We start from the raw sequence: 25,684 nt of genomic DNA on the forward strand, positions 1-25,684 counted from the left end.
AAATTAACATATATCTATTTAAATATTAACTCTGACTTAAAATCTTGTGTTTGTGATGAAGTTTTGTCTCTCTCTGAATAAACCTATTCAGCTATGTTCACAGGGACAAATTTAGTGATGATGACAAACAAAATGAATATGGACGTTTTCCTAGGGACTTAGGTTCTGATCTTGCAAACACTTTTACTAGGGCTGCTGATAAATCGCAGTTAACTCACACGATTAACTCAAAAAAATTAATCGCAATTAAAAAAAATTGTGATTAATAGCACTTTTAATCACACTGTTAAACAATAGAATATCAATTGAAATTTATTAAAAGTTTTTGATGTTTTTCTACATTTTCAAATATATTGATTTCAATTACAACACAGAATACCAAGTGAACAATGCTCACTTTATATTTTTATTACAAATATTTGCACTGTAAAAATGATAATCAAAGAAATAGTATTTTTCAATTCACCTCATACAAGTACCATAGTGCAATCCCTTTACCATGAAAGTGCAACTTACAAATGTAGATTTTTTTTGTTACATAAATGCACTCAAAACCAAAACAATGTAAAACTTTAGAGCTTACAAGTCTGCTCAGTCCTACTTCTTGTTCAGCCAATCGCTAAGACAAACAAGTTTGTTTACATTTATGGGACATAATGCTGCCCGCTTATTTACAATGTCACCTGAAAGTGAGAACAGGTGTTTGCATGGCACTTTTCTAGCTGGCATTGCAAGGTATTTATGTGCCAGATATGCTAAACATTCGTATGACCCTTCATGCTTCAGCCAACATTCCAGAGGACATGCTTCCATGCTGATGACACTCGTTAAAAAAAATGCATTAATTAAATTTGAGACTGAACTCCTTGGGGGAGAATTGTATATCTCCTGCTCTGTTTTAGCTGCACTCTGCCATATATTTCATGTTATAGTAACCTCGGATGATGACCCAGCAAATGTTTTAAGAACACTTTCACTTCAGATTTGACAAAACAGAAAGAAGGTACCAATATGAGATTTCTAAAGATAGCTACAGTGCTCGACCCAAGGTTTAGGAATCTGAACTGCCTTCCAAAATCTGAGAGGAACGAGGCGTGGAGCATGCTTTCAGAAGTCTTAAAATAGCAACACTCTGATGCAGAAATTACAGAACCCGAACCACCAAAAAAGAAAATCAACCTTCTGCTGGTGGCATCTGACTCAGATGATGAAAATAAATATGCATCGGTCCACACTGCTTTGGATCGTTATTGAGCAGAACCTGTCATCGGCATGGACACATGTCCTGTGGATAGGTGGTTGAAGCATGAAGAGACATATGAATCTTTAGCGCATCTGGCTACAACAGTGCCATGCAAACATCTGTTGTCACTTTCAGGTGACACTGTAAACAAGAAGCAGGCAGCATTATCTCCTGCAAATGTAAACAAATTTGTTTGTCTAAGTGATTGGCTGAACAAGTAGGACTAAGTAGACTTGTTGGCTCTAAAGTTTTACATTATTTTATTTTTGAGTGCAGTTATTTTTTTGTATATAATTCTACATTTGTAAATTCAACTTTCGTGATAAAGAGATTTCACGAAATTATTTGTATTAGATGAATTAAAAAATACTATTTCTTTTGCTTTTTACTGTGCAAATATTTGTAATAAAAATAATAATATAAAGTGAGCACTGTATACTTTGTATTCTATGTGGTAATAGATATCAATATATTTGAAAATGTAGCAAACATCCAAAAATATTTAAATAAATGGTATTCTATTATTCTTTAAAAGCGTGATTAATTGCACTTTTAATCATACCATTAATTTTTTTAATCACTTGAGTGCCCTAACTTTTACACATCCTCAACTTGGTGCACTGCGCATTACCACTGAGTTCAATGGGACTACCCACGTGCATAAAGTTAAGCAGGTATGTGAATGTTTGCAGAATTGGGGCCTTATTCCTAACATTTTGCAAGTTTTCATTTTTCTTAGAGGAGAAAACTATATTTTAAATCTTAAGTTAAAAGCAACTAAAAAAAAATTCAACATAACCTCACAAAATATAAACATTTTTAGCAATCAAATAATCAATGTAATAAAAATATTTACTTAAATATACATTATAGGAATGAATGTGATCAGAATGTTTGTAATTACAAGAGTTCTAAAAGTTTGTTTTAATACAACAATAAAGTTATAAACAAGTTTCAAATAAAATATTTTTGTATTTTTTTTAAATGATAATCTCTTAAAACGTAGTGTTCTTGTCACTTTATAATCCAAATTTAAAAAAAATATCTACAGAGCATATACTTTTTATATCACTGAAGTATGATACATAAAGTACCAAGATGATGTAACGAGAGAGAGAATCATAAAAAAAATGTTGGGGTTGCCCCCGACCATGCTGTGATGCAAGTCACATGACTCATCTTACAGAGCAGCTGTGCATGTTTCTACTGCATTGCAATGGATGGGGAAGGAATATATTACAGCTAAGTAGCATGCATTCAATATTTATTTAAAAAGTGATTATATATGTATGACTTGTTTAGGTAACCAGTGTAAGAGTGCTGACCCGTAGCTCTGCCTGGTTAAAAAGCACCAGAGCGGAATTCTTGACTGATCCAGGTTGAATTTACTCCTGTGAGAAGTAAGAATGGTAGGAAATGAAGTACAAAATACAATACCTCTGATTTTTTGTGTGCTGGAAACAGTTCAAATATGGCTTCCAAAATATTAAAACATACGTTATCTAGCTATGCTATAAATTTCCAAAACATAAAACTTATACATTGGTTGATTAGTGACTTCTGCAGATGTATATAAGAAATAATATAAGAAGACTGACACTGATAAATGTACATTAGACTTGGAATTGACAGTTTTAAAAATTATGACACACCTACATCCACATTATGTCTTCAAATAGTTTTAGATCATCATCAAGTGTTAATAACTAGATATTTTAAAAAAGTAGAAAATATTTTTATTCTTCCATTCCTCTCTCTTCATTATATTCTATCCACTAAAAATGTATTTAGTATACAGTTTCTGAAAATGATCACAGAACAATCAGTCACAACAGGCCAAATTCAAAATCTCAGGTATGAATTTTGCCTATCATCATCATATTCAATATGCGATTGCATTTATTTTAGCATTTTTGAATTATGTAATTGATAGAAATACATTTAAATATAAAATTTAATTCTATATTATAACAGATATAAAACATTGTTAAAATGAAAGTCTAAACCTAGAGATAAATCTGTGATCCTCTAATATGTTAAGTCTCCTTCGCATCAGTCTTCTGGTGCAAATCAGATTAAAAACCAGGCAAAAGCCTCCCCTACTAGGTTTTCTCCATCATAGAGGAAATCTCAGATGGCATGGAGCTACCAAAACTCTTCCTATGCAACCTACTCCCAGCCATCTGAATATAAAGTGTAATGGGAAGAAAGCAGTGTGGGTTAGCCATCTCTACACTCTAGCGATCCCTGGCTGCAGCCAGCCCAGTTAGGACTGTGTGCCAAAAGACCAGATTCTGGATGTGACATATCTCCGTAAACTCCCTAACAAAAAGACAACCAACTTCCCTATTGATTGCAAACATATTGCATATAGAAGATATAATTCTGCTAATTGATGTGTCTCATTGGCCACTCTGATTATCTGAGCCACTTTCCCCAAATTGACTAAATTAAAAGAAAAGCAGATAACAGCACTTAAGAGTAGCTTACATATATGTTTAAACTTGAATATCAGTGGTGAGCAGCTCTGGAATTTGAAACCCAAAATATAAAAGGTGGGTAACAATGACCTCTTCAATAGCTTGGGGTAACAATTTCTACAGTGCAGTCATCAAATTTAATAAAGTGACACCAGAACAATATAATGATATCTGGAAACATCCAACACTCCCTCAAAGAAAAACCTAACCAATATCTACCAAAATCCAATGTCCATTATTCAGGTTAGTAATAAACAATATAGTTTAGTTTATATAGCACCTATTGACCAAAACATTTTAGATACCTTACAAAAATACAGTGCCGTTAAAACATTAAAATGCGTTATAAATATTTTAAAAATAAAAAAGGTCTTTCATAACTTTTAAAGGGGGGTAATGACTTGACACTTTTCATGCAGGAGTACTGTATCCTAGAGGGTAGAGATGGAAGGGACAAAATTACAGGCCCTTCTAATTCTATAGAACCATAAATTAAAAACACACATTTTCCTTTAATTTGAGAGGTGAAGATGATAGATAGGTTGTCAGATGCCCTATAAAATACACAGAACAAGTCGAATTTTGGTAATTGGGTTGTTTCTACAGCAAATGAAAGCAATAATATTTCATCACTGTATACTAAACCATAAGAAAATAACAGAAACATGTATAAAACCTATCATTATTTAGTCTTTCAAATTAAAGTCTAATTCTGACTACACCTTGATACAGAAAATGTATTTCAATAACTTGTTTTAAAAGAGCACACAAACTATTTTCACATAAAAATTCAGTACATTAAATTAATGTGTGATCCACAAATACTTGAAGTCAAAGAAGTTACAGTACTAGGGATGAATTTGGACCATTGTGTTTATCAGTTCAGAGCTGCTACAAATCACAGGCAAGAAATTAGTTTAATACTTTAGATTTGCTATTTGGCTATTCTTATGTAAAATTTTATTGGAGATGTTCCAATTATAACACGTATTGTTTTCTTTAAGATATTTTTTCAGTTTTAACACTAGGTATGGGAAAACTGATCATCAAATACTAAAAAAAACAACAACAACAAAACAGCTATAGTTCATTGTATACCATTAATGCTGCCACTGACTGACTGACATCAAAGGGCTTCAAATCAGAGCCAAATAGCAGAAGTTCTAATAATTTTCAGATGTTTTAAATATGTTAAATTATTTTTTTAAAGTGATACCCCGATGACTTCATTAGAAATTGGCAGGCAACAATACACAAGATTGGGTCCTATTCTATGGGCTGGAGAAAGGACTTTGTTCTGCTAGTCCAGTCCTTATGTATTGTGGGGAAAAAAAGGAAGTACTTTACTGCTCCTCATAACCAATATGACTTGAAAAACATCAGCATAGGGAGGACTGAGAGGCCAGTATAGCTGCATCAGGAACTCTTTAATCCCCTGCAAATCAAAAAGGAATCCTACAAAAAGTGGAAACAGACAAATTCCTAAGGAGGAGTACAAAAGAATAGCACAAGCATGTGGGGACAAAAATCAGACAGGCTGAATCACAAAATGAGAAGGGATATAAAATACACTAGGAGCAAGAGAAAGATGAAGGAAAAGGAAAATCCACTACTTAGCTGGGAAGGAGAGATAATAACTAACGGACTCAAGAAGGCTGAGGTGTCTAATGCCTATTTTGGTTCAATCTTCACTAAAAAGGTTAATTGTAACCAGCTGCTTAACACAATTAATATTAACAACAAAAAGGAAGGAAGACAAGCCAGAGTAGGGAAACAACAGGTTAAAGAATACTTCAATACGTTAAATGTATTCAGCAGAACCGAATGAAATCCATTTTAGGGTACTTAAGGAACTAACTGAAGAAATCTCAGAACCATTAACAATTATTTTCAAGAACACATGGAGGATAGGTGAGGTCCCAGAGACTGGAGAAGGGCAAATATAGTACCTATCTTTTAAAAGGGGAACAAAGAGGACTCAGGAAATTATAGACCAGTCCTCCTAACTGTGATACCCAAAAAGATACTGGAATAAATTATTAAACAATTTGAAAGCATCTAGAGGATAATAAGGTGATAAGGAATAGTCAACATGTATTTGTCAAGAACAAGTCATGCCAAACCACAGTCTTTGGTATAGTCGACACGTGGAAGCAGTAGCTATGCTATATCCTTATTTTAGTAAGGCTTTTGATACAGTCCCACATGACATTCCCTTAAACAAACTAGGGAAATATGGTCTAGATGAAATTTCTATAAGGTGGGTACAAAACTAGTTGAAAGACCGTACTTAGGGTACGTCTTCACTTACCGGAGGGTCCGGCGGCAGGCAATCGATGTTCTGGGATCGATCCCGGAAGTGCTCGTCGTCGACGCCAGTACTCCAGCTCGGCGAGAGGAGTACGCGGCATCGACGGGGGAGCCTCCGTGCCGCGTCTGGACCCGCGGTAAATTCGGACTAAGGTACTTCGAATTCAGCTACGTTATTAACGTAGCTGAATTTGCGTACCTTAGTCCGAAGTGGGGACTTAGTGGGGACCAGGTCTCAGAGTGTTTATCAATGGCTCACTGTCAAACTGGGAGGACATATATAGTGGAATCCTGCAGGGATCAGTCCTGGGTCCAGTACTATTCAATATTTTATTAATTACTTGGACAGTGGAGAGGAAAATCTGCAGATGACACCAACCTGGGAGGGGTAGCAAGCATTCTGTAAGGTCAGGATTAGAATTCAAAATGACCTTGATAAACTGGAGAACTGTTCTGAAGGCAAGAAGATGAAACTCAATAAAGGTAATTTCAAAGTACAATATTTAGGAAGGAAAAAATCAAATGCACAAATACAAAATGGGGTATAACTGGCTAGCTGGCAGTACTGCTAAAAAGGATCTGGGGGTTATAATGGATCACAAATTGAATGAAAGCCAGCCATGTGCCACAATGTGAAAAAGGGAAAATGTAATTCTGGGGCATGTTGTACGCAAGACAGAGCGAACGGTTTTGCTCTACTCGGCACTTGAGCTGAAGTATTGTACGCAGTTTTGGGTGCCAACCTTTAGGAAAGATGTGGACAAACTGAAAAGAGTCCAGAGCAGAAAAACAAAAATGATACATGATTTGGCTCCTGAGGAAAGGTTTTAAAAAATAACTGGGCATATTTAGTCTTGAGAAAAGAAAACCAAGGCGGTACCTGATAACAGCCTTCAAGAATGTTAACAGCTGTTATAAAGAAGAAGATGATCCATGTCCACTAAAGGTAGGACAAGAATTAATCGTCCTAATCTGTAGCTAGAGAAATTTAGGTTAGATATTAGGAAAACTTTCCAACTATAAGGATAGTTAAGACCTGGAAGATTACCAAGGGAGGTTGCAGAACCTCCATCATTGGAGATTTTTAAGAATGGGTTAGACAAACATCTGTCAAGGATGGTCTAGGTATACTTTGTCTTGCAGGAGGAAGGACTAAGATTGATTAACCTGACATTTCTATGTTTAAATACTAACTTGTCATATATGTTCCTTGAGCTTGTGGCATCCAAACAACAATGTAAGCCATAATATGAAAGAATATAATTGATGCCAAAATTGAGGGCAACCACAACTGGCTATATATCACTCACACACACACACACACACACACACACACACACACACACACACACACTTATACAGCATAAATATTTTCAAGTCGTACCTCTTTGCTTTCCTCCAGCTCTGACTCACTGCTAAACTCTTCTGTATTTAAATGTTCAAAATCCGATTCCCCAATAGCAATTGGTACGGTCACAGTAAGGCTTGGGTTGTGTATGAATGATGCATAATCACGGTTGCCTACAACACCAGTGGTTCCATTATTATCTTTGCGATTATCCAGATTTCTATTCATTTCAGCTACAGTATGGTTGGTAGTGTAGTTGTCTTCCTTGTTGTTTAGCTGACTGATAGATTTTATTTCATCTACATCATTTTGTACTCTCACGAAGGTTTTTTGGGCACATTCACGTGCTTTTCTTTTCACATAATCTATTCCCCTCTGAATCCTTGCCACAGCGATCTGCAGATTGTTCGTTTCATTATCGTCATCCGTTGCAGCAAGGTTGTCTGAACTAAATGAGCTCAGCAGCAAGGCCAAAAACAGGTTCAGTACCTAAAAACAAAGAGACACTGCTAGATCTTTCCCCTCTCTTTTTCTTATTAACAAAAATTACTTTTAAACATAATGCTTTCATATTACTGTACTTCTGATAAAATTTTAGTGTGTGCAGGGATTTTCCAATAACAGAACAGTTGTGTGGCTAAATCTCTGCAAACCACTTTGGAATTATATTTTATTATTTAAATTCTTAAGACTTATACAGCACTTTATATCTTCAAAGAGTCGTACTAACATTAACTAATTAATGCTCACAACACTCCTGAAAAGGTAAGTAAAGTAGTATAACCTTCATTTTACAAATGGAAATTTAGATACAGATGGGTTAAGCAACTTTCTCAAAGTCATACAGTAAATCTGTGGTAGAGATGGATTTAGAACTCAGGATTTCTTGAGCATATAAATGGTCCTGTATACATAAATAAAAAACATGCTCCTTTTCAACTTCTGGTTTTCAATACTAATGTAAATACTTTTTATTTTTTGTTTCCATACACTAATAGTTTGGTATTTTCTTAATCCTATTATGCCACCTTCCTTATACCTCAAAACGCATTAAACTTCATGTATTAAAAAAATAAGACCATCATAAAATGAAATTGTGGTAAATAATAATATGAATATGAATATAGAATGTGACTACTCTAAATAATATAAACAATGTACACAAAAGGAAGGAAATCTGTAATTGCAAATATTGTGCTGGTTACCTTCAGATCTTTTGATGAAGCACAAATGTATAAGATTATGAAATCTGCAATAGAACTATAGGAGAATGATTCTATACAAATTTTAACTGGCATACTTTGGCTTTTCCTGGTTTATTTAAAGTTGGAAAGCAGTTTGGTCTTGATTAAATAATTTTGTGCATTTTTGGCCCAAGAGGACGGAAACAAAAAAAAAGCACACTAGGCAAGTCCATAGATTCACGTCCAAAGACCTAGGAAGGTTTTTCCTACCCTAACACCTCCAAGACATAAGTACATCCAAAATCCACTGAAATCAATGGAATGACTTCAGCGGGCTTTGGATCACACTTGTAAAGCCACACTCCTCTTTCCTGCTAAAAAATGCATTTTAAAAACCAAACGCATCTTTTCTTTGATTTTGATGACAGAGAATTTTTTATCTTCTTTGGGGTTTAACAAAGTAATGTGCTAGCTGAACAAAGGGAAAAAAACAAACTTCAATTTCTTTGTTCGAAGAATTTTTATAGTTCAGAATTCCATTTTTTGCCAGAAAAACAAGGTATTTGCAATTGCATGATTACTTGCAGGCACATGTGTCTATGCATACCTAACTGTCAAAAAAAAGTCTCACTTTTTGGAGATTTTTTCATGTTAGCCATCACAATGATAACTCAGAATTGTCTGCATATATTTTAAACCGAGTTCTATATTGTGGTGTGACAGGATGTATTAGGCCCAGAGGCCCCCTGCTGGAGGCCTTGTAGTCCTACCACTCCCTGTTCCAGAAAGGAGCAGTGGAGAAGTCCTCCAGGCTGCTCCCTGCAGCCAGTGAGGGAGGTTGCCAATGAGGGAGCAGTCAATCAGGGCCCAGCAGGCTCATATGAAAGGAGCTGCAGGGCCAGAGTAGTCATTGCTGCGTGAAGCTAAAGGAGAGAGGAGTGTGTTTCTGGCTGGCTGAAAAAGCAGCAGGACCACGGACAGCTCAGTGCTGGCAGGGACTGGGCAAGCAAGACAGAGCTCCTGGCTGGCTGCTAGGACTGAGCTCAAGATAGTTTGAGGGGAAAAAAATCTTTGGGGTGTTACACCTGACAGCAAGAGCTTAAAGGCAACTTTTGTGGTTTTGTAATCACATATTTTTATTTTTAAAAAATACGTTCGCACCTGTGTATGACTGGCAGAACCTGAACAAGATTTCTCCTAGGACTGATGTTTTGATGGGAAGAGGGGAGTGATGACAAGAGGGGCCAAAATATGTATGTTGATGGAACAGATCAAAGCCAGTCGCTCCTCTAGCACAATGGAACTTTCTACAAGAACGGTAAAGCTCATTTATGCAGGGAACAGAGCTTTCCCGAGGACTGGCCCAAGATTGTAGATGTCATGATGAAGAAAAAACAGAACACAAAATAACTCTAGGAACAGGAACTAAGGACCATCACAAACCCTCCACCTTCTGCTTTAAGCACAAGGCACATTTTTTGACATTGCCTTCTCTAACAAACACATAGCAATGTGTGTATGCATATATATACAAACACGCACACACACAAAACATATATATAATTAATATTACACTATATAAAAAAATTCCAAAACAAACAACCCCTCCCCCCCACATTTCACTGCACACATTTCTCCATTGGAAACAGGATGAGAGAACACACACATGACACGTTGGTCACATTACGGAATGCACTACTGGAAGGAGCTCAGATACTATGGTGATAAGCGCAGTATAAGAATCAATATAGAACAGAATATCTATCCACAAAAAATATACAGTACAGATCCTGTAACCATAATGGGTGTTCCATCCCTTGAAATCTTTGGTTACATACCACTAGATTTCCAATCACCATGACCATCATGAAAACGATAAGGCACATGGCTTGGCCGGCAACCTCCATACAGTCCCACATAGTCTCTATCCATTCTCCACACAACACTCGGAATACAATCAAGAAAGAGTGGAAGAAGTCTTGCATGTGCCAGCGTGGAAGTATACAGTCACTGGAGATCTTGCAGACACATTCCTTGTAGTTTTTACCAAACAGCTGCATACCAACCACAGCAAAAATGAAGACAATGATGGCCAGCACCAACGTCAAATTTCCCAAAGCCCCTACTGAGTTACCAATAATCTTTATCAGTTTGTTTAGTGTGGGCCAAGATTTTGCCAGCTTGAAAATTCGCAACTGGAAAACAACAAAGAAGCATCATTAGTACTAATTACAACAGAGCTGTAGAACTGTACTTCAGACCATAGACTACGAGTAGTCCTTAATGCAAAAAATTGTAATGTTTTATCTTTGTGATTTCTATTAATTTACCATTAAATTACTGCACCACCTAGGGATGATCCTCCAAATTCCATAACTCACTCACAAATCAGGTCTTATGGAAGTCCACAAAATTCTACAGATTTACAACTGACCCTTCATCACCCTGTCTGTGGCTGAAACTGAAGTCATGCATCCTTCCACTGCCCAACTTGACATAGCAAATGGAATTCCCAATAATATAACCTGTAGGCTAGTGAATATTGAGCTTGACAGGCTATTAGCATCATACAGGGAAAAGGGTGGAGAAGAAACAGAATGTATCACACTAACAGACCAAGACGCAGCCCTTTTAAGGTAAATTTCCCCAAAACACTTAAGATAAAAAAAAATGTTGATTAGAAGAATATTCTTCAAACAATGTAGAAAAGATCTTCATGGGCATAAATCTGGAATTAAAAGCTAAATACAAAACAGACAATATTTGTAGATTTGAGGAAAGAACATAAATGAGAGACCCTTGTAACATCTAATCCCTGATCCAGCAAAAACTTAATTAAAATATTTGATTAAAATTTTTATTCTCAACTACAAAAAATCATATTAAGTCAGACAGAAAAAAAGAGCCTAAGATAGTAATGCCTCAGCTACTCAATTGCTATTCTAAAAATGAAATATTTCTCCCTTAAAATACGCAGCTGAACTTCACTACTGATGAAAGTCAGTTTCTTAAATATTTAATATTAACTTTTTGTAATTTTAGTCATTGGACATAAATCCAATATTTGAAAAGAAGAGTTCTATTCCTTTGACATAACAGTATGACATAAAAAATAAATAAGGATTGTAAGTAATTTCTCCCTATAACTTTTCTTATTTACATCTTTGCCCAACACACATTAAATATATAAATTTTCTATCAGTGAGCTATAATGGTGACAATAGTGAATTGCACAGTAATGACGTTATTATGCAGTCATGATAATGCAAATACATTTGTAATTACCATTGCCTCCATTTGAATTACTGTTTAACTGTTTCTGAACCATAAAATTACATATATTACTTTGCAATAATAATATAAATAACTTTTGGTAGACCTGTACCTAAAGAGGTGCATCTTTTGGCACTTCAGAGAAATTACATGTGCAGTGAAAATGCTGATAAACTTATGTAAACATAAAAATTTGTAATGATAAAATTAATGTATTAACTGTAACTGTACATTGTTTACTAATATATTTACCAATCTGAATGATCGGAGAACTGATAGTCCATCCACATTTGAAAGAAAAAGCTCCACCAAACTAAGGGTAACAATAAACCCATCAAAAATATTCCAGCCTACTTGGAAATAATAATAAGGATCCATGGCAATTAACTTGAGAACCATTTCTGCTGTGAAGATCCCGGTAAAAACCTAAATGAAAATGTAATTTGTTAGTGTTACATAGCTGTAAAACAAGTAAAATTAGAAACAAAAATTGAGCAATAAGTGATATCTTTATTACAGCAAGGTGTCAGTAATAAAAAAAACTCGCAGAAAATACAAGAATATCCTGGATCAAATTAATCCCTGGTGTAACTCCATTAACGTCAGTGGAGTTACACAAGGGCTGAAGTTAGCCTGTTACAAAAAACAGAGCACGGATAGAATATTCATTGTTTCCATTGCAAAGGTATACAGGAATTATAGTAAACCCCTAATTAGTTAAAGTGGGTGTCCTCACTCTTTATAAAGAAAATCTATATAAACCTGTTCAGGAAAGTATTAATCAATTTTGAAAAGAAAAAGTATTTTTGTTTTTGTTTTTAATAACTGAAGTTGACTAGTACAAACTAGGAAGGTTAAAGACCTTAATACATATATTCTTTTGCTTATATTCTGGCCCCAGTGAATTAGTAAAAGTCAGGCATTACATTGATATCTCCCTCTTTTCTAATATTTGTCGATATTGACTAAAGTATAATTTTAAAATATTGATTGCAAAAGTAAGGATTTGAGATGTGCTACTGCAACATAAAATGTTTAATAAATAATAACTTTCGTTATAGTCCACAGGAACAACTTAATCTTTCACTTTTTCAGAGTTTTTGAGTTCACTCCTGATTGAGAGAGGGTCTGATATTGGATAGTAGAGGAGCAGAAATTGAGAGAGCCTGACATGAATAGGAGAAGAGAAGCAACAGCTGAAGTTAAATGGGCAGTAGAGCCAACCTTTCACCTTTCTCCTTCTTTCCAATGCAGGCTGGAACACTATAGGAACTGGACGTAAGAGGGAGCCAGGATTCAAATATTTGGCCTAAGTAGGTACGTTTGAAAAATTATTCAGTCAAAGCAGACAATGAGAATTCTGACCAAAATTTGATTGAATAGCTATTTGAGGCCAAATTTTGATACAGATCTGTTTGATTACCCTCCAATTCACCCCAACAATTCTTAATTACTGATTGTGGACTACCTTGCACAGTGCCAGATGTAGTAATGTTCTGCAAAGCCACATCTAACGTAATTTGTAGCGAACAGATACTTACCATACAGTAAATGGAGGGTACTTACCTGTAACTGGAGTTCTTTGAGATGGCTCTGCATATTCCTACTAATGAGTACTGCACCTATTTTAGCAGTGTCAGCTAAAGTGTTCTTGCACCCCCACTCCTCTCTTCAGCATCACGATGAAGTGAAGGCGAGGCTACATAAGGGACAGAGTGCCCTCCCCAAGTCAGTTCCTTCCACTGCAAAGCCAGAAGCAGAGGTCGGCACCACCATGTTGCGTGACGGACACTTGACAAAATTACCGTACTTGGTGACGGACATTTTGTGTGTGGGGGGGTGGGGGGTTATGTCATTCAATTTTTTGAAAAGTTGCCACGGACCTCAAATTCTTTTACCACGGACACTTGTGTCCATGTACGGACACGTTGCTGACCCCTGGCAGGAGCAAAATAACAAGGATTCTGACAGAGAGGGGAAGGCGGATGGGAAGAGAGGGTTACTCACCTTGTGCAGTAATTGAGGTTCTTTGAGATGTGTGTCCCCATGGGTGCTCCACGGTAGGTGTGGCAGTGCCTTTGCTTCTGGAGTTGGAGATCTTCAATAGCAGTGCCCGTTGGACCACACATGCTCACTTTCCCTCCCCCATGCTGTGCAGTCCAACTGCCCTCAGTTCCTTCTCTGCCATAGAGCCCAAACATTATGCTCCAAAGCAGAGGGGAGGAGGGCGGGTAGTGGAGCACCCATGAGGGGACACATCTCGAAGAACCTCAGTTACTGCACAACGTGAGTAACCTACTCTTCTTCTACATGGGTGCTCCAATGTAGGTGACTATAAAGCAGTGCCCCTAGCTAGAAGGTTGGGGCTTCGGAGTGACTGGTATCACTAAGGATAGGACCATACGTACAAGAATGGTGTCCGTCAAGAAATCCTGCAAGATGGCATAATGTTGGGCAAATGCCCATGTGGCAGCCCTGCATATATCTATTATGGGAACATTATTGAGGAATGCAATGGAGGTTGAGAGCACTCATGTGGAGTGTCCCCGGATAGAGGTGATTGCTTACTGTGAAGTTCATAAGACAGAGGTATGCACTGTGAAATCCATTTAGAGAGGCATTGTTTAGATATAGCAGAGCCTTTAGAGCGTTTGGCAATGGATATGAATAAGTGTGGTGAGTTCCTGAATGGTTTGGTTCTATCCAAGTAGAACAACAATGTACGTCTCACATCTAAGGTGTGGAGAGCTACTTCTTGGTAATTGTTGTGTGGTTTGGGAAAGAAAGAGGGAAGGTATATAAGCTTGTTTAGATGGAAAGATGTTATAACCTTTGGCAGGAATTTTGGGTGGGTCACTTTGTCCCTATAAAACATTATATACGGTGGGTATGCCATTAGGGCTGATATTTCTCCCATGTGTCATGCCGATGTAACGGTGACAAGGAAGGCCATTTTCATTGCTAGATGAAGGAGTAAGCAGGTTGCCATTGGGTCAAATGGAGGTCTTGTCAGAGAGCATAGGACTAGGCTGAGTGGGGTTGGGGGGGACATATGTCAGGGTACAGGTTTCGAATACCATTAAGAAAACGTTTGACAAGGGTGTGTGCAAATACTGAATATCCTTCAACAGGGCAGTGGAATTCGGTAATTGCAGCCGAGGTGTGATATGGAAAAGAGTCAGCAGATGGCACCAGAGATCTTTTCAGAGTCATAGCTTTGGTAGGAGTTTACAACCCTGCCGGATTCTTTCTCAGAGCTGAGAGCTTTGGTGCCGTGCGCAACGTCGGGGCCGAGGCTTTTTTGACGGTGCCGATGGCGACCTTGGCGCCAGAAATGAACCTGGAGCAGCTGAGGAGGAAAAGAACTCGTTTTGGTCGCCCACAACAGGAGGTGGTGCCGCTAGCTGCTGTTTTGCCCTGGCACAGTCCTTAGACTAACTCTCAGGGGCTGAGGTAGTCAGTCTAGGAGTAGCCTTGTGCCTCTTGTCAGAAGCCGTTAGTCCCACGGGTCTAGCCGGGGGCGGCATTCCTGTGCTTTGCGCCTCAGGAGCGGAGGGAGGGAGCGCTCTTTAGTGTCAGCCCAGCCAGAGGATGATCTTCCCTTACTCAGGCGAGGGGAGTGAGCGTTGCAGGGTGACCTTGCTGAGCGTGAGGGTCTCTCCAGTGAGGAGCAAGAACCGGGGTCCGATGCTGGTCGCAGGGACTTTTCCATGAGAAACAGTTTGAGTTTAAGGTCCTTGTCTTTCCTTGCTCTTGGCTTTAAGCCTAGACAGTGGGAGCATTTCTGGGAGATGTGTCTCTCCCAGGCAATGGATACACGGTGCATGGCCGTCCGTTATAGAGAAGGCAGCCCCGCATGACACACATACTTAAACCCGGAGGAGCCAGGCATAAGGGTGAGGGAGCAGCTTCCTTGACGTAGGGTGGGTGACCAGATGTCCCAACTTTATAGGGACAGTCCCGATATTTGAGGCTCTATTATTCCCCCACCCTGTCCCAATTTTTCACACTTGCTGTCTGGTCACCCTACCCGGACGGGAATTGGGGAAAACAAAAAAAAAATGAATTAATTTTTTTTAAGGATGAAAGAAGAAAAGAAAATGAAGGAGCTAACTATGAGAGGGAAAACAGATAAGAGACTATCTAAATAAAGTGAGCTCTGCTAACTGTTCCACTCCAGACCGCATGTGGTAGAGAAGGAACTGAGGGTGGGCGGACTGCACAGCGCTATTTATACTACCCGCGCACAGCGCTAGGGAGGGAAGGTGTGCATGTGCGGTCCAACAGGCACTGCTATTGAAGATCTCAGACAAAGAGGCGCTGCTGCACCTACAGTGGAGCACCCATGGGGACATCACTCAAAGAAGAAGTGTGAATATGCAGAGCCACCTGAAAACTGGACCACTTCAGATGATAGCAATTTCTACTGTACCATTTTGTAGAGTTAACTATTAAGTCCTGCACAGATGAAGAACATGACTGCTCAAGCACAGAAAGAATCAAAGTCCGATCACTCATGACAGGTGAAGAAACTGTGGGTCTGGATAAAAAATCCTGCCCCTCTCCTGGGACATCTGGAGACAGAGGGAGATGCATAAAGACTCTGTCAGATAGCTGAAGGAGAACTATAAACTGCTGCTGACATGCCCAGGCTGGGGCAATGAGTTTCCTGATACATCTTTCTTATCACCTACTGTACCAAGAAAAAGGGAGGCATAGATATTTAGGCATATCAGACCCCTCCCCTAGTGCAGCAGGAAAGCATCTAACAGAGAGAGAGTGTGCGTACCTGCTCTGAAACAGAAACAAAGACATTTTCTGTTGAACCTCCTTGTGAACAGATCTACAATTGTCGACCCTACCTGGAAAATATGGTCTGTACCAACTAATCCTTCAAGGTCCACTTGTGCATCTGATCGGTCTCCTCAGACAAATTCATTGCTACAGGATAAACGTCTTGGTGGATGCACTAATTCCACAGATTTACTGCCTCTGCACTCAAGGGAGTGGAGCAAGCAGCTCCCTGCCTCTTGATGTAATACACCACCAATAGACTGTATGTTACTACCTGTACAATATTTCCTTGCAGATGCAGAAGGAATGATCGGAGTCAGATGAACAGCTCTTAGTTCCGGTGCGTTGATGTGCAACGTTCCCCTTCCTTAGAAGACCAGTGCCTTCAAACTGTTATGTGATTGGAGTATGCCCCCAACCATTGCTTGATGCATCTGAAGTCACTGTCCAGGATGGACCCAGAGGATTGAACTGCACACGCTTCAGCATGTTCATCTTGCTTTATCACCAATCTGGAAGACTGATATTCTGAGGCCTGGTGATCAATAACTGAAGACTGCCCCAACCTGGACTGTAGACCTGGGACATCCAGTGCTGCATAGGTCTCATTTTCAGATGGGCAAACAGAGTCATGTGGTAGAACCTTATCCTCTGTGTGGGGCAACTTTAATAGACATTGCCTCATTTTGAGAAATCTGTCCTTGGGCAGAAAAGATCTCCCATCTACGAAGTCCAATAAGTAATCCCTTATTTAGGACAGAGGATCAACTTTGGGATGTTAAGAAAGAACCTAAGTCTGAGAAAAGATTGGTCATGGTGACTATGTGGCTCAAAAGGTCCTCATGCACAGCATCCTACAGTAGCCAATCGTCCAAGTAAGGGTAAACAAAAATACCCTGATTCTTCAGATATGCCTCCACAATGGAGAGGCACTTAGTAAGTACCCTGGGTGCTGTGGAAAGGCCAAATGGGAACACCTTCTGGAAATGGCAGCCAGCCACCACAATTCAAAGATACTTTTGATGGTTTTGGCAAACTGCAATACAGAATCAAGTGTCCTTTAGATTAAGAGTTGTGAGCCAATCCAGAATTGACAGCAAACGGATTATGGAGGCCAGGGTCAACATATGGAACTGAAACTTCCAGATGTACTTGTTCAATTCCCTTCAGTCTAATATTGGTCAAAACCCTCCATCCTTCTTTTGAACCAGAAAATATTGGGAGCCTGACCCCTTCTATAAGTGGGAACCCCTCAACTGCTCCTATCCAAAGCAACTTTCCCACTTCTGCAAGAAAATTCGTTTTATGAGAGGGGTCCCTGAAGCGGGAGGCAGTCTTTGGAATTCTACATTCTTTAAGATCCATTGGTCTGAGGTAATTTGTCTCCATCTATGAATGAAGTGGGCTAGCCTGTCTCCAAAGGAAGGGGTAGAAAAGGGCTGCTTCTAGACTCTTGATCCTCTTGTCAAAACGGAGACTTGGCAGTTTGGGACAAGGGCGCTGACAAAGCAGCTGACTGTTTGGATTTGGATCCTTGTTTGAAAGGCCTCTTTCTATAATGGCTCTGAGAGTCTGCAGTTTGTTGATATTGTTGTCTGGTGACTAGACAAAGAGTAGGACACTAAAAGCCAGGAGTAGTGCTGCCTCTGTTATTGGAAAGAGGAAGTGGAGGGCCTCATTTGAGTAGCTGGGATCAACCCCAGAAACTGAGCTGTTGATCTCATGTCTTAGTTTTTCTAATAAATTATCAGTTTTTTCACTAGAGACTCTCCCCTTCAAAAGGGTGATCTTCCAGCTTACTTCTAGTGTCCATAGCTAGAGAGGAGGACTGAAGCCTCCTGATAGTATTGGTTGATGCCAATGCTCTGGCAGCAGAGTCCAAAGCACCAAAGGAGGCCCTGAGGGAAAGTTTGGCTACATTCTGATCCTCCAATAAGATGATGTTGGCCAACATTTTTCCCATAGCTGGAATTGATAATGTGCCATGACTGCCTGATAATTGACCACATTGATACAAAGGGATGAGGAGAACACCCCTCTCTTCAGTGAATCAGTCATTTTCCCCTCTGTCATTTGGAGTGGAGTGTGATTTTCCTGATCCTGCCCTATTGCTGGCAGCAGCCACTACCAGCGTATTGGGTAGGTATAGAAATAAGAGAATTCTTCAGAAGGTATCTGGTATAGTTTGTCCTCCTTCTTAGAGATGAATTGACAAGAGACAGGATTGGACCATACAGATTTGGCCAGCTGTAACAACCCATTCAGGATGGTGAGTGATAGTCTATTCTTGGCAATAGCACTGAGGATATCAGATATCGGGTGGGAAGTCTTTTCCATCAGTACCACTGGGAGAGAAAGTGGAGACCATATGATCCACCAAATCGTGAAAGTGCACAGCATTCTTGGAAGGAGAGGAAGTAGGAGCCACCCTCCACAAGTTCATCCAGTGATAGGTCGGGCTCAAAGTCTGTTTCTAAACCCTCTCTTTGTCAGTCTCCTAAACAGAGTATCAGGAATCACTATCTGTAGCGTCAACTGATCCAGATGAGTTGGATCAGAGGATCTTTAAGTTTTCAGATTCTTTGTAGATAAAATGTCACCTTTCCACCCAAGTGGAAGATAAATGAAGAGGTCCTAAGGAGGCTCCCAATAAGGCCACAGGCCATGAATTTCCAGTATGTCCAACAACTGGAGGTTGGGAACATGCCAACAGGGCGTGCACAAAAGGGTGGTCCAAACTTCGCTACAGGTCTCTGCATTCTTCCTCTCTCCTCCTCCTGGAAGGTTCCATGTCAGGATGTGAGAAAATACATACTGGGGATAGTAACAGACCAGGAGGGAGGGATCCAGCTTTTTGGGGAGACCCTGTAGGCATCCTAAGAGAAGGGATCAAGAAGTGTTCTGGGGAACAATCAGCAACTGGTCTCTTCTTCCTAACAGGAAACAAAGATGATGACTCTGGAACCAAGGAAACATCTCCTCTTGGGTACTGTGTGCTTTATGTCTGAATCTGAGGCATGCAGTGGAGCCGAAAGGTAAACTTGGACTGCCACAGTGACAGAACTTTCTGGAACCAAAGAAGTAGCTGGAAACAAAACAGAGACCAGGTCAAGAAACAACAGTGGAGCTAAAGATTTGGACATCATCTGATCCGGTGGGCTCATCTCCTTAGTTACTGAAGCTGAAGGTGGAATAGATCTCTGTTTCAGAATCATGGTTGCCCTATTAAAATCAAATGGATCCGATAGCTCTTATGAGCAGGAAATGACATTGCTAACATTGGCGGCTTTGCTTCTATCCTTTTTCCTTGGTGCCGCAGGATCTAAGTCTGAAGGTGCTGATGGCCCTAGTTCAGAGGCACTACTTACATCCATCCTCCAGGATCCGGAAATGACCCTGGTCCTACAGCCACAGGGATTATGTCAGGATCAGATTGCTCTCAGAGCATTGGAGAGGGTGGCAGAACTGGTTCTTGACTTTTCTTCTGAAACCAGGATGGTTGGATCCAACCATGCTACCCTCGGTTTGGACTTGTATTGGCTCAGAAGGATTGACTGAGGGAGCACAGGAACTGAGTCTGGGCCCAACAGGTGCTGTGGCTTCTTGGAACCCTACATTGACCAGAACCAATGGAGGGCACCAGAGCCAAAGCTGACTCTTTAGACCTTGGAGCCGAAGTCTGAATAGGTCCAGAGGGCCCAACCTTGAGGGCTTCCTTAACCAGAAAGAGTTGCAGACGAGTCTCCCTGTCCTTATGGTCTCTGGGGGATGAAAGTCTGGCAGACTGAACATCCAGAAGGTGAACAGCCTTCTCCCAGATACTTCAGGCACTGCATGTAGTCATTTGATATCAAGAACACAGCCAGGCAGGAAGCGCACATCTTAAACCTTGGCTTTTTAGCTTTTTCATTTTCACCATTCCCTGAAATTGTAAAGACACCCTAACTATTTATTGACTTACTATAAGCCAGTCGTTCTCAACCTATTTATCACTGTGGGCCGCACATACGGCCCACAATGTGTTATCTGGGCCAAAGACTGAGAACCACAGCAAGCCCCTCCATGAATCCCTTCCCCACAGACCCCTATGCCCAGTGCCTCCTGCCCAAAGATCCCTCCACAAAGTGGGGCCAGGAGTGGAGCCCTGGGCGATGGGGTCGGGCGGCAGGGACTCTGGACCCAGTGAGTGGGGCAGGGCGGTAGCCCTGACCCTGGACCTGGCCACACGGGGCCGGGTGGCAGACTAGACCCTGACCCCGCAGAGCTGGCCAGCAGCTCTGACCCTGGACCCTGCAGGGCTGGCTGGCAGCCATAGGGTTGGTTGGTGACACCGACATGCCAGGCCAGGAGCCCAGACCCCCGCGCTGGGCAGCCAGGAACCCAGACCCCACTCTGGGCGGTCTTTAGCACACAGCTGGGCCGCATGCGGCCCAATGGGTTGAGAACCGCTGCTATAAGCTATCTCCAACTATCTTGCAAGAAACAACACTCTGGCTTCAAAGAGACAAGAGGGGTTCGCATCTGTCCTGCCAGATGGTTGGAAAAAGCTGAGGTGGGAAGGGCGCTGCACCCACTATATATATATGGCCTTATCCTCCGTATGTCAGAATGTTTAGGGGACGGGTGGGGGTGCGAAAGCACTCTAGTTGATACTGCTAGAAGAGGGTTCTACTGCAAGGCACCACAAGGTATGCAGTACCCATAATCTGTAGAGCCCTTAGAAAGAATTGTGGTTCTTTAGATGTGTTGTCTACATAGATTCCACTCATGGCCTGCATGTGTCCTTTGAGCACAAGACTGGATTCTTTCTGAGCAGCAGTGTTTGCTGGGGCCACACCTATGCCTTCCTACCCTACCTCCCCCCAACCCCGCCCCAGTTCCTTCATCATCCAGAATTCCAGAGGAGTAGGACTCTGTAGTAGCAGAGAAGGAGGGCAGGTTAGAATCTTTGTGGACAATACATTTCGAAGAACCAGTTACTATCAGTAAGTAACCATTCAATCATCTTTGAGGGATTGTCCATGTGGATTCCACTCTCAGTAACTAACAAACAGTTGTCTATTTTCTGGGAAGGGGGTATAAGAAATCCTATTTTATCCAATATGACACCCAATCTGAAAACATGTACAAGGTAATACTGAGTGGTAAATGGGTATACCATTTTCACACAGGTGCTCTACATATTTCAGGTATGGAAACATTCCCCAACAAGGCATGCTGCCTCTACCATAGTGGAATGAGCTCTAATATGACTGAATGAATCCTGTATGACTAGCAAGTTACTATGCTACTGGAGACCCACTTGGATGATCTCTGTGGTTTAAATCAGTGTATGTACCCAGCAGACACCATATGGACATGTCCTCCTGCCTGAGTCTGAGGAGGACTGCATCAATTTCTCCCACAGCAAGACTTCTTGCCTCCCTGGCTCTCTGGGTGTGCTTGCAGAAAGAATGACACATGGAAAGAACAACACATCAGGCATCGAGAGTGTCCATTCTTGATAGCCACTGCAGCATCACACATGGACAGGTCAGCCTGATCCTGATGACCTTGCTTCTGCTATGATTTTAGTACCCTTGTCTGGTGGGGATGGGGATGGGATAAGGGGGTCCTAAGCTAAATAAAATGTAAGCTAGATATATATGTTTATATGCCATTAAATGAAACAACTGCTAACTATACTAAATCCTAATAATAAAAGATGAATTGCTCAGTGCACGAGTGAAACAGACACTACCCAGGATTGTCTTAAAGCCATGGGTAGTCAGAAGGTACTGAGCCCACTCCACCCTTTATATCCACAGATGGGGGGATGTAAGGGCAACTCAGACATAGTGTCCATTGGGGTTGCACCTATTAGTCAAAAATAAGCTGATCTCATGCACCTGAGGTGCATGTCCACAAAGAAGGATTCTGTGTGGACAATCACTCGGAGAAGAAGATATTCTTAAAAATAAAAAATCAATGAAATCCATTACTAGAACATAAGAAACCAACTACAGGTGACCAACTACAGGTGAAAGTACTAAAATTCTGAAGGAAGTCTATCCTGTCAGACTAACGTCTCCAGAGGAGTATAGAAATAAGCAACAAACTGCTCACAGTTATGGGTTCTAATTTTAAGAAGTGCTGAATTTGCAACTCCACTTCAACTAAGTTGTGGGTGATCAGCATTTCAGAACATCAAGCCCCATCTTTTTAAATATAGTGGAAGTAATTGCAAGAGGCTCAGCCAAAAGGAAGTCACAGAATATATGGCACATACAAGTGCAAAGCAAGATATTAATTATTCATTGTTTTAGCACCAAGGGATGAAAAAAAAACCTTTTAAAAAGGTAATGGGCAGAAGAAAGCTAGAGTATTTATGGGCTATAGGATTTTTTTTTCTTTTTCTTTTTTGCAAGAAGAAGCATACAACTCATAAAGCAAACCTGCAATGGCTGAGTTTTAGCTAAGTGCGTGGGTAAACATGGAACCCTGATAGTATGAAGAAATACCTATTTTTGCACATCGCACAATTAGATCATTCATACTTAGCTGTTACTTTTAGTGGGTCTGTTCAATGAATTACTGATATCTGAGATTCATTTTTCCTGGATTTGGGACAGACACAATCACAGAAAACCTGTGACAGCTGTTAGCCCTCAATATTTTCCTTCTCCTCAAATGTAATCCTTATCTTGTATTTTAGGATCAATCTGACTACCTCTGACAAACTTATTTGTTACCTCAAATGCAGACGAGACAGGTGTACTTTGTCTGGTTTGGTTCAAGGGCTTGACATTCAGTTAATGCTCAGCAGCTCTAGACATGGTGACAATTTACAAAAAACTATTCGAGATTCAAATAATCCAAATAATCCATTGTGTGTGCTCTAAATGGTGGTTTGCTGCCCCAATTTGCTTCACAGTGAGAAGAGTTAGAACACAAAACAGAGTATTTCCTCTAAAAATCAAATATAGGTGGGTAGTTCTAGAAAACCAACAAAAACAACCAGAATAGCACATAAGACCAGAATTACCCATGGGTTCTTCCTCTTCTAGAAGTCAAAGTCAAATAAATGCTTCAAGGTATATCAGGAAATATTCTTAAAGGGACTATGTAAAATTGACACATTTTTGTTTAACAGATCTGCCTCTTGTGGGTAATCAGTAAGATCTACTTATTTTAACAGGCAAAGGAAATTTTACTTCTTTTCACTCCTGTTAGTACTACAAGAGAATGAATTAAGGTTCTCTTCTGCCATGTGCATCATCCATGGAATTGCTAACTAATTTCTAGTTGCCGAACCTTTATTCATGTCAGAGCTAGAAACAACATAAACTGACTTTCAGATGTCTGGTTGAGTTTATAGGGTGGTGTAGCCAGGGGGTTGCCTCCCGAGCGCCCCCTTGTGGCCTGCAGCACCCACCTTTGTTTCCTTGTCAATGAGATAACATTGAGTTCCCTTCGGTAGCCCACAAAGAAAAGCCAAAAACTCTGCTTTACATCAGCGCTTTGCTCTTTAATGGAGCCTTCTGGAAAAGTACTTTAACAACAGTTTACAGGTTCTTACCTCAGAACCCAGCCAAAACTTAAAAGTCCTAAAACAAAAAGTCTCTGGTTTCAGCAACAGTCCCTTCTGTAAGGCCTCAGGCTTGCTCAGGGTCTCCCTCAAACCTCCCTGCCTGGAGAGTTTTGAAGTATTTTGCCTGCCTTTTCAGTCTCTTTCAGTGCTCCCCCTGCCTACAACAGATCTGTAGTCCCGTCTTTGTCTCTCTCTCTCTCTCTGGAGCTCTCTGTTGCTCTTTTATAATGGAATCACCTGATCCCTCTGAGATGTGCCTGCTTAGTAACTAGAGTTGGCTGACCCCAAGCCTCTAGCCCTCAAAGGGGTACAGACAAACTATCTCACTGTTACAGATTGGCAGATGGGTGGACAAACACACACATGCACCCTGGCACGTGGGATTTTCAAAAATGCCTAATTGACTTAGGAGTACAAGGTCCACTGAAAGTGAAAAGTTTTTGTAAATTCTACCAAACAGCTAATACTTGTAACCTATGCAAACACATAGAAGTCATATAGTACACCTCAAAATGATTTTTAGAGCCACTTTTCACAGTATAATCATAATTTTAAATCTGTTTTGTAAGATGAAATAAATCAGAAATGAATTCTACTTTAATTAGAAGTTGTATTCACATATCACAATACATTTTGACAGACTTACCAGGTTTCCTACTGAAAGCACATTGTGGAAGTGTTTAGTCATTGGATAATATTCCATGGCCATAAACAGTGTGTTTAAAACAATGCAGATGGTAATAGCAAGATCAACAAATGGATCCATCACAATCAAACTAACAAAATGTTTTACTTTTAACCAAGGAGCGCAACAGTCCCAGATCAAGAAAGTGTTGGCAAATTTATACCAGCACGGTGGGCATTTTTGCCTGGATTCTTCAAGTTCTAGAGGAAGAGAAATGTGTAAAAACAAAGTGAAGACAAATATCTACTGATTCTACTTTATATTTTTATATCTCAATTTAAGGTTTAAAAGTGGGGAAAAGGCCAATGAAAACTATGGATTGAAATTTGCAAACTAAATTCAAATTGTTAAGCCTTGTACACTTTGAGGCTTATCTTTTAGGGCTTGGCATGAGATGTGTGAATGAGGAATTGAGTCATTCTAATCAGTCAATGAAAATATTTGAATCAGGAAAACAAAGGTACAAGTAGCAATACTACATGTGGGGGATGCTGCAATGCTCGAAACAAGAATATAGTGATGGGTTCAAGAGGTAGGTTGGAGAAGCCTTGTTAGGTTTTGAGTATGGTATTAATGTTGCAGGTGTAGGCAGTGTAGGCATAGGAAAAAAAAAACCAACACCAGAAAAGGGCCCTGCAGGAAATAGGCTTAAATTTATCTTAATTGAAGAAACTTCTGTTTTCTTTTGCGTTTCACTTTTCTCTTTTTGTTATTTTACTTATTTAATTTAAAAGGTTCTTCCATTCTTAGATCAAAATGTTTCAAGACCAGCCTCCAATACTTCAATCCATTCAGAA

At 40.0% G+C, this 25,684-nt stretch overlaps 1 protein-coding gene and 1 long non-coding RNA gene across 2 annotated transcripts in view; one reads left to right on the forward strand and one right to left on the reverse strand.

The window, feature by feature from the left end:
* LOC135974338 (uncharacterized) overlaps positions 1-22,308 on the forward strand; it is a 40,411-nt gene extending 18,103 nt beyond the window's left edge. The window contains exons 2-3 of the long non-coding RNA XR_010591582.1: positions 13,093-13,155; positions 21,822-22,308. This is a non-coding gene — a long non-coding RNA (uncharacterized LOC135974338). The remainder of the gene's footprint in view (positions 1-13,092; positions 13,156-21,821) is intronic.
* Positions 1-25,684, reverse strand: part of LOC101945174 (sodium channel protein type 2 subunit alpha-like) — a 190,588-nt gene that overhangs the window by 61,917 nt on the left and 102,987 nt on the right. Inside the window, exons 14-17 of the mRNA XM_005290394.5 lie at positions 24,849-25,087; positions 12,091-12,264; positions 10,404-10,760; positions 7,418-7,870 (exon numbers count right to left, since the gene is read on the reverse strand). Coding sequence (XP_005290451.2) covers positions 7,418-7,870; positions 10,404-10,760; positions 12,091-12,264; positions 24,849-25,087 — 1,223 coding nt within the window. The remainder of the gene's footprint in view (positions 1-7,417; positions 7,871-10,403; positions 10,761-12,090; positions 12,265-24,848; positions 25,088-25,684) is intronic.

This window comes from Chrysemys picta, chromosome 11, assembly GCF_011386835.1.
Source record: "Chrysemys picta bellii isolate R12L10 chromosome 11, ASM1138683v2, whole genome shotgun sequence".
Taxonomy (NCBI): domain Eukaryota; kingdom Metazoa; phylum Chordata; order Testudines; family Emydidae; genus Chrysemys; species Chrysemys picta.